The 14,463-nt window shown below is 39.3% G+C and overlaps 1 protein-coding gene across 2 annotated transcripts in view; it reads left to right on the forward strand.

The window, feature by feature from the left end:
* The window catches only part of Spata6 (spermatogenesis associated 6), a 90,854-nt gene extending 78,832 nt beyond the window's left edge, over positions 1-12,022 (forward strand). For both annotated transcript variants that reach the window (XM_055628951.1, XM_055628952.1), the window contains 2 exons: positions 3,249-3,340; positions 11,779-12,022. In XM_055628951.1, the coding sequence (XP_055484926.1) occupies positions 3,249-3,340; positions 11,779-11,959 (273 nt within the window). In that variant the 3' untranslated portion in view covers positions 11,960-12,022. The remainder of the gene's footprint in view (positions 1-3,248; positions 3,341-11,778) is intronic.
* Positions 12,023-14,463: the final 2,441 nt, after the last annotated feature.

Below are 14,463 nucleotides of genomic sequence, written 5' to 3' on the forward strand. Positions count from 1 at the left end.
AATAATAATAATAATAATAATAATAATAATAATAATAATAATAATAACTAGCTGTGATTAAAAAGGGACTAGCATCACTGATGTGAAATTTGGGAGTTTTCCTCAGAATTTAGCATACAGAACCTGTGTTCCAGAGAACATCAAAGCTGCATCCCAGGCTGACAGCTGAACTTGGCACATGATTTTTAAGAACCTTCCACCTGCTGTTGGATTGGAAGGTATGAAGGGGCCTTGGAGAGCAACTGAGGCTTGCCACCGTTGGCAGGGTCAGTGTCCCTGCTGAGAGGCCAGGCGGCATTACTGAAGAAGCAGCCTCAGTTGCAGTGCAGACCTTAAGACCAAAAGGATGTTGTCTAGTTTTTTGATTGGTGTCTTTTCCTGTCTAACCAAATCACAATCTTTGTGAAGTTATTTTTTCATAAGCTTTTTGGGCCTCTCACGTATAGGTAAGCACTCTACCACTTATATTTTAATCAATACTTTTCTGAATTTTTAGAAATGAAACATGTCTTAATGTAATTCGTAAAATGTGTAGCTTGAGAATCCTTTTTTTTAAATCATTATTTTTCTCCCAAAATACACAGCATAGTTTCTCGGATATCTTGGCTTATTTTCTCTTTTCCATTTGCATAGATTTTTTTTTCTTCTATTTCTCTGTTTAGTTTGGATTCTGTTCACAGGTGTTATTTTACTGTGTGGTTTTATGAAGAAAGACAACTTTGACCATTAGTTTTGAGAGTTAATAGTTCCCAGGTGTCTGTAACTCCTGTGGAATTTCCTGTAAATTCTTTGTGCTCACCACTGGAGGAGCCGAAAACATCTGCTTCTGGTGGCTGCCCTTAGCTGATGCACTGAGCTTCCGAGACTTTTGAAGCTCTCAGGTGGATGCCATGTGGGACCCCTACCCTGAATTTCCCTTCACAGGTAGCGTGACACCAGCCACCTCTGTTAACTAAGGTGCCTCCTTGCTGACAGGCTGTCTTCTCACTTCACTTCACCGTCCATTTTCAGTTTTCACCTCAATATTATGTATTTTACTCCTTTGTGCAATAGACTGAATTTTAACTAAGTGTACTATGAGTAAAACAGCATCCAGATCACTTACAACCTTATCGGTACCCCCAGTTATCCCGGATACTGCTCCAGGGCCCTTCTTTCCACTAGGCATGACAGTATTCTAATATATGACACTATCTAGACTCATTTGATATGATTTTGAAAATTCAAAATCACATATCATGATAACCCCATGTCTGGTTTCTTTAGCTTCTTTAGCTGATCATCATGTGTGGAACACGTGGAACATGCATGTCTTCACTTTTTTATGTAGATATATTCAGCAAATTACACTGCCCTAGATCTACATATATTCATTCATTTAGATGCCGTCTATACGCACAAGAGCAGAAATGGGACTTGGCCTTTCACAAAGAATACCACAGTCAGTCTACCGTATTTCTAATTTGAGGCTAATGCACACTTACTGTTGTACAGAGTTTTGTGTATATCTTTTGATGTATACATACTAGTTTTAAATGTACCTAAGAAGGACTTGTTGAGGGACAAGGAATTTGGATATGCATGCATTGAAAACTGTGTGTATACATATATATGTACATTAATATGCATAAGATAAACACACAGATATATATCTATATATGGAGAAAGGGAGAGAAGAAACGAAAAGAGCAGAGGAGTGGAGAGGGGAAGGATGAGAGGAACTGAACATAAACTTCGTTTGTTTCCCATGACCCTAATATACCTAACAGCTAAAATAATTTAGGTACTTTTAAACTTGACCCATTTTATGAGACCAGTGTGGAATTTTCCATTTGTGACACTCAAATAATTTGAATCTTGAAGCATTTTCTATTTTGGATTAGGGATATTGCTTTTGATTCTGAATTCTTGATTTTTTTTATCCGTGTTGTCAAAGCTGTGAGGTCAGTTGCTAACCAGCTCAGCATGCTCAGCCAGAGCTTATTTAAGATTCTAGCCCATTAGGTCTGGCCATTATGTCTTACAAGAATTTTGTCATTTCTTACTTTTTTAATATTGAACTATATTTTTTAGATCTTTTGATTCCGTCTTACAAGTTTCTTGAGCTCTCCTTTTAAAGTTTCAACATTATTTTTTAATATTTTTATATGAGTGTTTTGCCCTCATGTCTGTCTGTGTTCTATTGTGTGCCTGGTGCCTGCTGAAGGCACAGTGGGGTACCAGTCCCCAGGAACGGAAATTTCATATACTTGTGAACCGCCTGTGAGTCCTTGGGAACTGAACCTAGTAGGTCCTCTGAAAGAGCAGCCAGTGCTCTTAACTACTACTGAGCCATGTCTCCAGCCCTGGTCTCTTCATCTGTATTTATCATTCTACTTTTATTATGACTATTTATTTTGAAAGTTAATTAACTTTGATTTCTACTGATTCTAATGTGCGATTACACTTACCTGTTAAGTTGCTTATTTCAGTGACTTTTTAATTCTCCATCTCTTTAATTCATCTTCATAGACTTGTTTCTAATATTCTCTTAAAATACAAGTCCAATTTGTCCAACTTCCCATCAATTTTCTTGATCATATTAATCACAAATAATAATTTCAAGTGTCCATCTCATAAAATTTATTATTTAGAATGTATTTGTATCTGCATCTTTGTCTTTTTTTTTGTTAGTGGTGATGGTGGCCTGCCTCTAGGTGCACTGCTTATAAGTTCTGGATATGTTTAAAATGTTTTTGAGTTTTTTTTTTTATGAAGAAAGGGTTTTGTTTTCCTTATTTTTTTAAGCAGGTAGCATCAAGGGCTAATAACTGATCCAAAAGGGAGTTACCTGGTTTTAGGCTACATTGAATTGTGAGAAATCCCTGTTTATCCTCAGTCAGAATATTAGAAACAAGTCTATGAAGATGAATTAAAGAGATTGAGAAGGTTATAGTTCATATATGCATGTAGCAATAATTAATGAAAAAAGAGGCTATTGTTTTGAAATAGAAGCAAGGAGGGGTATGTGGGAGGATTTGGAGGGAGCAAAGGAAGGGGAATGATGTAATTATACTATTATCTCAAAATAAGTAATTTTTAAAATGTTATTGAGAGACAAAGCATTGTCAGCAGTTTATTTCTTTCCTGAGCTATCCACGCACTTGCCAGTCTCGGGCAGTGAGGCCAGAGGGGGACATTTCCCGCAGACCCACAGCCACTGTGTTGGAAGCAATGAGAAAATTAATGGAAATATTTTACTTTTTCAGGATGAGAGAGACCCGGAGAAAGACGACGAGCTGGAAATGAAGAGGAGTCTCTTATACAGAGACTCTGCCTACGACAGCGACCCGGAATACAGGTAGGGCTTGCTTCTGGGGATGGGAGTTTTCTCATAGCTGGTATAAAAATAACCCATCTCTCTCTCTTCTAGATTTTAACTTTATTTTTCTAATTATAAGTACGTGTGTCTGTATGCAGAATGTATGTGTGAGTGCAGATGTCTGTGGAGCTTGGAGACTTGGGATCTCCATGGAGCTGGAATTACATGGGTGGCCGTGAGCCATCCAACACGGGTGCTGCGGACTAAACTTGGGTCCTCTGCAAGAGCAGTGGGCACTATTAGCCATTGAGCCACCATGTCTGCCCAGTTAAATCTTTTCATTACTGAAGTTTTTCAACAAAAACGCTTCTAAAGGCTAGGTGCACTGGAAACGGGTACCGGAGTTTCCAGTCTCCAGTCCCCATTCTGGGGGCAGAAAACAGCAGCAGCCGTGCAGAGGCAGGAGGATCCATTCTGCTTCCTGGCCTTGTCTCCGAAGAAGGCGGAGAACCATTGTAAGACACCAGACGCTGACTTCTGCCTCTCCACACACACGCCCATCCATTCGCATAATAGGTGCACATGCGTGCACGCGCACACACACAGGCTCACACACATACACAAACACTCATGCGCATGCGCGCGCGCACACACACACATACACACACACACACACACACACACACACACACACTCGCTCACATTCACATACTCAAATAGCCAACTCATGATGATGCGTTTTCTGTTTAGGATTTATTTGACACCAGCAAATCCATGTTTCATGATACATTTATTCTAAATTAAAAATAGTTTTCATAATTTTATACAAGTAAATCTTTTTAAAATAATAAAAAAATCTGCTCTTCTAAAATTTCAGGGATATTAATAATTAAAATATTTTTGAAATATTACACTAGCAAATTTTATTTTGAAGGTTCTTTTCCAGTGACCATAGATGCAGAATTAAGAAATATAGATCCTGGGTGGTCACAGTCATGTTCAGTGCTACACCGCGGAGCACTGTATGAGTTCTTCATTATGGAATTTCTTAGGGACTGTGTTCCATGAAGTGGAGTTAATTTCTTCCTAGCTGGAGTTTGCACCACAATCTCTATTCCTCTCCATGGCTAGCTTAGCTGGAACCTCTATGAACAAATGTGGGCGCGGCATATGGGTGTGCTCTCCTTTTCCAAAGTCATAGCCTGGGCATCTTATGGGTTCATTTTTAGAGATGGATTTGTAAGGGAAACAGTCAAAAGAGGAAAAGAAGGGTTCAGAGAGCACACAATTTATGCAAAGGTTTTTTTTTTTCTCCTCTTTTTTCATTCTTAAAAGATTCTTCCTTAGGTTATGTTACCAATTAGTATTTTGCCAGCTTGATACAAACTAGAGACACCTGAGAGGAGGGAACTCCTCTAAATGAAAAACCCTAAATAAACAAACCTTAACACTTAAGTAATGCAAAGATTTAACTTGGCTGGAGAAATGGCTCAATGGTTAAGCTCTGTGTTAATTTTTGGTGTCCCTTTATAGCACCCTCCATTTGTATTCATTCTTTTGATTTTATTTTTATTAATTACAGTTTATTCACTTTGTACTCCAGCTGTAGGACCCACCCCCTTTTCCTCTCAATCCCACCCTCCCTCCCTCTACTTCTATGCCCCTCCCTCAGCCCAATGATAGGGGAGGTCCTCCTCCCTTTCCATCTGACCCTAGTCTATCAGTCTCATCAGGACTTGCTTCATCATCTTCCTCTGTGGACTGATAAGGCTGCTCCCCCATCAGGGGGAGGTGATCAAAGGGCCAGCCACTGAGTTCATGTCAGAGACAGTCCTTGTTCCCATTACTAGGGCACTCAATTGGATACTGAACTGCCACGGCCTACATCTGTGCAGAGGTTCTAGGTTATCTTCATGCATGGTCCTTGTTTGGAGTATCAGTCTCAGAAAAGACCCCTGTTCCCAGATTTTTTGGTTCTGTTGTTCTCCTTGTGGAGCTCCTGTCCCCTCCAGGTCTTTCTATCTCCCCCTTCTTTCATAAGATTCCCTGCACTCTGCCCAAAGTTTGACTATGAGTCTCAGCCTCTGCTTTGATACTCTGCTGGATAGAGTCTTTCAGAAGTCCTCAGTGGTAGGCTCTTGTTCTGTTTTCTCCCTCTTCCGATATCTATCCCGTTTGCCTTTCTGAATGAAGATTGAGCATCTTACCCAGGGTCCTCTTTGATTAGCTTATTTAGGTATACAGATTTTAGTATGATTATCCTATATTATATTTCTAATGTCCACTTATAAGTGAGTATATACCATGTGTGTGTTTCTGCTTCTGGAATAGCTCACTCGGGATGATGATTTCTAGATCCCACCATTTGCCTGGAAATGATTTCCTTGCTTTTAATAGCTGAGTAGTATTCCATTGTGTTCATTCTTGAGCCATCAGGATGGGATGGTCAAGCCTTAAGAATCTGCCCCTCAAGTGACTAGGGTGCTGTTTTAGTTTATCTTCATGTCCTGTGCATGGACATGAGAGGCAGGCACCTTCTCAGAGCAAGTAATGAAAGCTTTTCTTCTTAGAAAGTCATTTCTGTGAATCGTTTGCTTAGGGAAGAAAAATGACTTGAAACTAGTCTTCAGTCCACCCTTATGAGCAGATTTTCGGCCCATGCTGAGAGGAGGGAAAAGATGGCAGCATAACATTTTCATCCTGCATTGATTGGCCATGTTTAAGAAAACTATGTCTTTGAGCGCTTCCCAAAGTGTGGCTCATATTACAAGCACTACCACCTTCCTCTTAAAGATATGAAGCCTCAGGGCTCCACTTGAGCTGTACTCTATCAGGAACCTGGGGAGTGGTCCAACAACCTGAATTACAGCAGTGACTCTGGTACATATTAAGGTTTGAGAAACATTTCTAAGTCTTATCGATACATAAAATAGTTTGTAAGACTCAACTTTGTATACTATTTTTTTCTTTTCCATTTTTTAATTTTTTTAATATTAGTTACAGTTTGTTTACTTTGTATCCCTGCTGTATCCTGCTACCTCTTTCCCTCCCAGTCCTACCCTCCCTCCCTCATCTCCTCCCTGCCCCTTTCCAAGTCCACTGATAGGGGAGGACCTCCTCCCCTTTCATCTGATACTGGTTTATCAGGTATCTTCAGGACTGGCTGCAAAGTCCTCCTCTGTGGCCTAGCAGGGCTGCTCCTCCCTGAGGGGGGGAGGGGGAGGTCAAAGAGCCCACCATTGAGTTCATGTCAGAAACAGTCCCTGTTCCCCTTATTAGGGTACCCACTTGGATACTGAGCAGAGGTTCTAGGGTTACATTCATACATGGTCCTTGTTTGGAGAAACAGTCTCATAAAAGACCCCTGTGCCCAGATATATTTGGTCCTTGTGGCGCTCCTGTCCTCTCCAGGTCATATTAACTCCCCCCTTTTTTTATGATTCCCTGTACTCTGCTGAAGGTTTGGTTATGAGTCTTAGTATCTGCTTTGATACACTGCTAGGTAGAGTCATTCAGAGGCCCTCTGTGGTAGGCTCCTGTCCTGTTACTTGCTCCTACATCCAATGTCCATCCCATTTGTCTTGCTAAGTGAGGATTGGTCATCTTAACCCTGGGTCCTCTTTCTTGTTTATCTTCATTAGGTGGATAGATTTCAGTATGTTTATCCTATCTTATAGGTCTATATGAGTGAGTATATACCATGTGTGTCTTTCTGCCTTTGGGATACATCACTCAGGATGATCTTTTCTAGGTCCCACCATTTGCCTGCAAATTTCATAATTTCCTCGTTTTTAATTGCTGAGTAGTATTCCATATTTTAAAGCAATGTTATCAGGCCATAATATAGCCTTTCCTTGTTATCTGTTTTAAAGCCTAAGACCAAGTCTTTTCCTTCCTTCCTACCATCCATCCATCCATCCATCCATCCATCCATTGTCTAGAGCATATTCCAGAAGCTCAGGACTTTTCTGCATGTTTTATTCACTGACATTTTTGCTTGATAGAAACTGTTTATTGAGTTTTATGACAAGGAGTATATATTTTAAAATCTAAAATACTTTATACCCATCAGAATGGCTAAGACCAAAACTTATGCAATAATACATGCTGGAGAGGATGTGAAGAAAGGGGAACCCCATGGCAAGCTTAGTCTCCAAGTGAGCTCCGTAGTAAGAGAAACAGGAACTGTCTCTGACATGAATTCAGTGGCTGGCTCTTTGATCACCTCCCCTGAGTGGGGAGCAACCTTACTAGGCCGCAGAGGAATATAATGCAGCCAGTCCTGACAGGCTAGGATCAGATGGAAGGAGAGGAGACCTCCCCTATCAGTGGGTGGGGGCATGGGAGAAGAGGGAGGGTAGAATTAGGAGGGGACAAGGGAGGGGGCTACACCTGGGATATAAAATGAATAAATTATAACTAACAAAAAATTAATTAATTAAAAAAACAACTTTTCTGTACTGACTGGGGTAAGGTAAAATCGTCAAAGCAGTAAACAGACCTACAAATATATCTTAACCATTTTTATTTCTTTTGAGACCCTTCTGTTTAATTTCATGCCCCCATTTTAAATTTTGTTTGTCTGTTTTCTTGTAAGTTTTTGTTGTTCTATACACTAACTCTCTCAGAAATGTAGCTGGTAAGGATTTTTTCTACTGTTTAGGCGATAATCCTGAAATGATTGTATTTTTTATTGTACATAAGTTTTTATTATTATTTTTTAAATTCTGTGACATTCTTATTTGTCACTTAGTGACTGTAATGCCTGCTGACATTCTGGTGAGAAATCCCTTTCCTGCGTCTCAAAGTTCAAGAGCATCTGCTTTTTAATGGTTCAGGGTATTAGGTCTCATGCTTATGTTCTTGATCCATTTGCAATTGCTTTAGGCAGAGTGGACGATGAGGATGTGTTTTCATTCTCCAACATTCAGATATCCAGCTTGCCTGGGACCATTTGCTGAAGTTTTCTACAATGTGTATATTTGGTCCCTTTGTCAAACTTCATGTGGCTCTAAAAGTGTGACTGTGTATTTGGGTGCTCAGTTCAATTCCATTGATCAGTGTGTGTGTGTGTGTGTGTGTGTGTGTGTGTGTGTGTGTGTTTGTGTGTGTGTGTCTGTGTTTATGCCAGTACCATGTTCAGGCGATGCCTCCAGCAGTGTTTTCATTGTTCAGTATTGTTTTGTTAATCCTGGGTCTTTGTCTTTTCTATGAATTTTGAGAATTTTTTTCCTGTGAGGAATTACATTGAAACTTTGATGGAGTTTGCATTGAATTTGTAGGTTGGTTTTGGTAGGATATCCATTTTCACAATATTGATCAGGGTGGAAAACATAAAGATGGGTTCTTGAATTCAGTTTAAAAATATTTTATTGAAAAATTTTTGCATCAATGTTCATCAAAGAGATTTACCTGCAATTTCATTTTTATTTGGTCTTCATATGGTTTGATATCAGGGTAACTGAGGTATACTTGTACTTGTTTTAGATCTTCTTTGACAGTCTAGTAGAATTTTGTGCTGAATTCATCTGGCTCTGCAGTTCTTTTTACTGGCAATATGTTTTATTACCCACTTCTATCTCATTTGTTATGTGTCTGTTAAAATTATTTACCCCACCTTGATTTACCTGTAGTAAGCCATATGATCTAGAAATTCAGCCATTTATTTTAGTTTCTTGGTTAATTCAGCTAAAAGTACCTCATTTTTTAAAAAAGAACTAACTCCATTTCATTGATTATTTGTAATTTTTGTTTCTGTTTCACAATTTCAGCTCTGGTTTGGATTATCTCTTTCAATCTGTTTCTGGCTATTGTTTGTATATTTACCCCTCCCCCCAAGGCCTTTAAGTTTATCATTAAGTTTTTTGATATGAGAGCTCTTAATTTTTTTGGGGGGGATGTAGGCACTTAGTACTATAATATCATCTTAGGACTACCTTCATTGTGTCCCATAGATTTTGGTATATTGTGTGTTCATTTTAATTTAATTCTATGAATTTTAAAGTTTCCTTCTTGATTTCTTCCTTTACTCAAATGCCATTCAATGGTGTGTTGTTTAGTTGCCCTGAATTTGTATTCTTGTCATCTCGGCTGCTGTTGACATCCAGCTTTCTTCCATAAGGTCAGGCAGAACACCACTTTAACTCTGCTACACAGAGCCTTGGCAAGCCCACAGTTCATCCTAAAAGGGTTTCTGACATTTATCTATTGACTGAAAGTCAGGGAGGTAATATTTTAAAGCAGCTTTGAAACATGTATTGTCTAATGGGCCCAAAGCAATAGTGAATCAATAGTAAAAATACAGAATTTTATGAAAAGTATTAATTGTTTTATCGTCTGAAGAGAACCCATACCATGTTTAAAATTACTAGTCTTTTGTTAACTAACCTTTAAGAGAGGTGAGTAATGATGTATGCTAAGAACTGGAGGAAGGAGAAAAAGGCACAGAAATGATAAAAATGCAGTACTTGTACATGACATTTTCAGAAAATAAGAAATTTAAATAAAATATGTAAGTCCAACTTCAGTTGAGTGGGCTTACTGCACTGTGTTTAAGCATTAAATAAAAAATATATATTTCAGAGAAGTACACTGGCACCTTACTATTATCATATAGTAAAGTTAATGCTTATGGATCACAGCTAAGCAGGGACAGACAAGCCTTTCGTGAAAGACAAACAGCTTGAACACAGTCAAGCAGACTAAGTTCAGCATGCAGACTCCTGAAGTAAAGTGAGGGACAGAGCAGATGGGCACATAGCCTAGCAGGTCTTTTTTCAAGGATTAGAGATATAGGCAGATTTTCCCTCCACTAATGTATTTGGCTATGATTTTCCTGTATGTGACTCAAATTGTCAAAACAGTGTTTTAAGTGACAATAGGGGTTATATCTGGAGAAAATTTACATGAAAATTTTGATATTAAATTGTCTAGACTATTTCCTTGTACAAAACTAATAAAGGAAATGTGATTGTGTCAAAATAGTAGCAATGAGGCTTGGCAAAAGTGCTTTTGAAGATTATAGTGGCATTAGACTAAATTTTAAACAATATTTTATGTTTTCTTTGAAACTTTTAGTTTATTTTTTTACAATTTACTTTTTATTGTATCTATCCACCCATGAACCTCCTTCTAGCTTCCACTGGTTCCTCACATCCGGTTTCCACCCCCAGCATTGTTTTTGTTACTGATTCCCTGGGTCCTGTTCATGTTGGCCACGTGTGCATGGCTATATGGGGCTGTACACATATCACTCAGTGGCCATTGCTAGGAACTCCTGTAAAGGGTGGAGCATTGAGACCCCCTCCTGGACCTGTGCTGATATTTTCACTGACTTAACCTTGTACGTAAGGACCTCCCTTTTCAGTGGCCTGGGAGAGGGACACCGGTGAGGAAGAAGGAGAGTGGGATTGAGAGGGGAGGACGGAGGGAGGTGCAGGGGGGATACAAAGTGGATAAACTGTAATTAATAAAAATAAAAATAATTAAATAAGAAATTCAAACTTAAAAAGATGTAAATGTTTAAAACTTGTTCCTAGTCAGCTGAGGTGGGTTTACTGATACCCAGAATCTTAGCATCTTGTTATGATGGCATCCAAGAACAATGGCCTCTTTTGTTGTAGGTGCCTCTGAGACCTCCGTGGCCAATAACTCAAAAGCTTGTAGGAAGATGCCTGGCGTGGTGTGTGTGTGTGTGTGTGTGTGTTATTTGATTTGAAAATATGTTTTATGTATTTGAAAATATTTATGTAAAGATATTATGGAAAAATATATTTTTACAAGTGAGGTGGGGTTTTGGCCCAATTTTCTATCTCCAAGTCATTGCAATTGCACACATGAACCACTAGGCTTGGCTTTTACTAAATATTAATTTCTCACTATTTCTGCCTACTTCTAAATGTTGGGAGATTGCTGATAAGTTTAGGTAGCATCATAATAATTTCTTTGTCCCAAATACTGTACCATGTACTTTAAAGCTATTCTCTTGAATTGTATAGTTATATAAAAATATAATTAAGGCATGGAACTAAAAAGTTAATTAGCCAGTGTTCCAGAGCTTACAATGGCTCTGTTCTCAGACTGCCTGTATCACAGTGTCTGTGCTGTTTTGTTTGTTTGTTTGTTTTGTTTTGTTTTCCTACAAGATCTTATTATATAGACCAGGCTGGCCTAAAATTTACAGAGATCTGCCTGTTCTGGTATTTAAAGTGTGTGCCACTATGCCTGAGTTCTGTGCTGTTTTACTTTATTTTTCGTTCTAATCAGTTTTTTATTTTATTTTCTTCTTCATGGTTTCATATGAACAGTTTAGCTTTCCCTAATAGACAGTCAGTCTTGAAAGGCAAAAGCCTCAATGTGTTTTATTTCTCCCAGTCCCAGCAGAGTATCCACACAAATAAAGTACTCAGTAAATATCTGAACTCATAGTAGTACCTCTAACTTCGTTTCACCTTTATTTAACCTTTCTTTTCTCATAGCTCCTACCAGCGACCACATGGCTCTCTCCATTTGGATGACACTGAATACTGGTCCAACAGAACATCCTCTTACAAGGGGAAATCCCACCGCCCTGTCTTTGAGAACAGCATGGACAAGATGTACAGGAGCTTGTACAAGAAGGCCTGTAGTTCTACTTCTCATACACAGGAAAGCTTCTGAGACCATCGGCTACCACCTGTATGAGAATCCGTGTCAACTTCTCAATGAAAGCGTTTGATGTGATCTGTATTTGTATGCCTTTCTTTAAAACAGGTGTTCACTGAGTAACAGACTAGAACCCAGCATAATCCTTCAAGTGGTAAATTATCAGTCAAGCCTTTATTACAGAAGAATGTGCTGTTTCCAATATCAACACTCTTCAATTCAGTCACACCCTCCAATTTGTGACAAGGCTCTCCTGCCACATGTTCCCCTACCACCATCAGCAAACTGTGAATGGGTTCTTTCTAGAGTGTTCTTCCATTTTTATTCCCTTTTAACTTCCTTTTTACCTGCTTGGCTGGTTATCTTTTCTGGGTAATAATTAATATCAGCTTCCTGTTCTCAGTAACGAGCAAATGATGTTCTCTGCAGAAATGATTTTCAAGAATTTAAACCTGTTTTAACCTATATTATCTATCTTTTTCCCCTTAGAAGAGGCTATTGTATTTTTTAGGTTCCAAAAACTAGCTTTCTTTGTAAAGCTTACACACACATTCACTGCTTCTCTGGAAGCCTAGCTGAGTTATCTGAATGTCTGACAGCTAGGTTAGTTCACTAGCAGAGTCCATGAATGATCCCAAAAGTAGCTAATATTTTAGTGTTGGATTATTTGCAATATTTTCTTCTAGGGAAATACAGTTTGATGCAAACAGAATAAATAAAGCATCCTGTGTTAGTAAGCATGTAGAAACTCTAAATAAATAAATGAAAATAAAAGAATCAATGTAATTTTACCTCTGGTATTTTCATAGGTATCACATGACCCAGGCCACTAGCATCCACACATTAAAGGCATCATGGAGGGATGAAAATTACTCAGCAGCTGTCTTTCAGTTAGAGACATAAACCTAGTGGTGGATTGAAAAGACGTGTCTCCTCCTACTAGCCACTGTCATGAAGCCAGTGACACTTTGAAAGTACAAAGAAAATGATCACAATTGTACCAGAGTGTAGGGGTTAGAGTGGGTGTGAGAAGAGATGAAGCTGCTGGAAGCTGGAGGAGCTGACAACAAGGGAATTTTCTCCTTGACTCTGCCTTTTGTTTTTTGTTTTTTTTTTTTAAAACTAAAGAAAAAACTTTGACTCATAATCCATTTCAACCTGAGATTAAAGTATGACATACCTTTATGAAATGTCATAATAGAACTCTGAAATGAATCAACACGTTTCAGTTTGGCGATGTGTAATATATCAAAACCACCCTGGGTAAGAGAGTGTGTCCAGGCTTCCATCTCATCCCTGCCATCTTCTAGCTGAATCTCTTGAATTCTGTGCTTACTTTCCTCAGCTGCCACAGGGAGAGTGTGGAGTATTCCCCAAACCATGTCTTGTGGATGAGAACGAATATTCTATGAAGTGGGTATGGGAACATATATCTCATGTTCACACGCACACACGTACTCACACACTCAGAGAGCCTTCGGTAGAATGCTAGGCATGGAGAGTGCTGCAGATGTGGGAAAATCACTTGTAAACTGGCCCTTGGCCTAGGTTCCCACAGCCACAGGGAGCCTTGCACACTTAGAAGCCTTAGTGATCACGGTGTACTCTCGTATCTAGCAGAAATTCTTATGCACAATTGATGTCCCTTAAACCTTGAGCGCCTTATCTCCGAATCTTCTCACCTAAGAACATTTGTTATTGTAACCACCATTCCTACTGCTGTTCTATTGCACACTCACAAATGGCATCCTCAGATATGTCTTCCCATGGGCCAACAAAGTGTTGCACTGTGAAAGCACTGAGTTCCCTGACACAGGTTAGATTCTATTGATGTGTTCAATATGTTTCCAAAGATTAACAGTTGATAGAGTGCTTGCGCATGGGCAGGAGGGCAGAGTTCAGATCCCCAGCCTCCACGGAAGAGCTGAGAGCAGCGTGCCCCTCCATAATCCCGGTGCTGCAGAGGGAAGACTCCCTCAAGCTTACTGGGCAGCTAGCGCAGCTGAATCTGAGCTCTAGGTGCAGCAAAACTCCATGGCCCCAAAGAGAAGCTGGATAGTAACTATGGAGGAAGCATAATGAATGGTGGCCTCTGGCTTTGACACACATGAACAAACACACACACAGACATGTACACATGCAATCCATATCCTGAGTGGAAATTGGTGTATTTTAACTTAGGAAAAAAAAACTAAAAATTAATCCATTTTAAATTACTTTTTGGCCAAGCCTTGTGACACATGTATGAACCCAGCACTTAGTAGACAGAGGCAAGAAGATTGCTGTAAGTTCAAGGCCAGCCTGGTCTATATCATGAGTGCCAGGTCATCCAGGACTACACCGTGAGGCTTTGTCTCAAAAAGAAAAAAGAAAGATCCATTAAAAAGTTCCATTTTCACAAAAATGCTGGAATAAGCCCTTGCTGCAGCTGTGACAAGAACCACCAAAGGTGGCATTCTGGAAGGCATTTGCTACCGGGTTGAATTTTGCATCTCTATGAAAGAGAGCTAATTCCTAGG

This window comes from Psammomys obesus, unplaced genomic scaffold (genome assembly GCF_907164565.1).
Source record: "Psammomys obesus unplaced genomic scaffold, mPsaObe1.curated_primary_1811, whole genome shotgun sequence".
Classification (NCBI taxonomy): domain Eukaryota; kingdom Metazoa; phylum Chordata; class Mammalia; order Rodentia; family Muridae; genus Psammomys; species Psammomys obesus.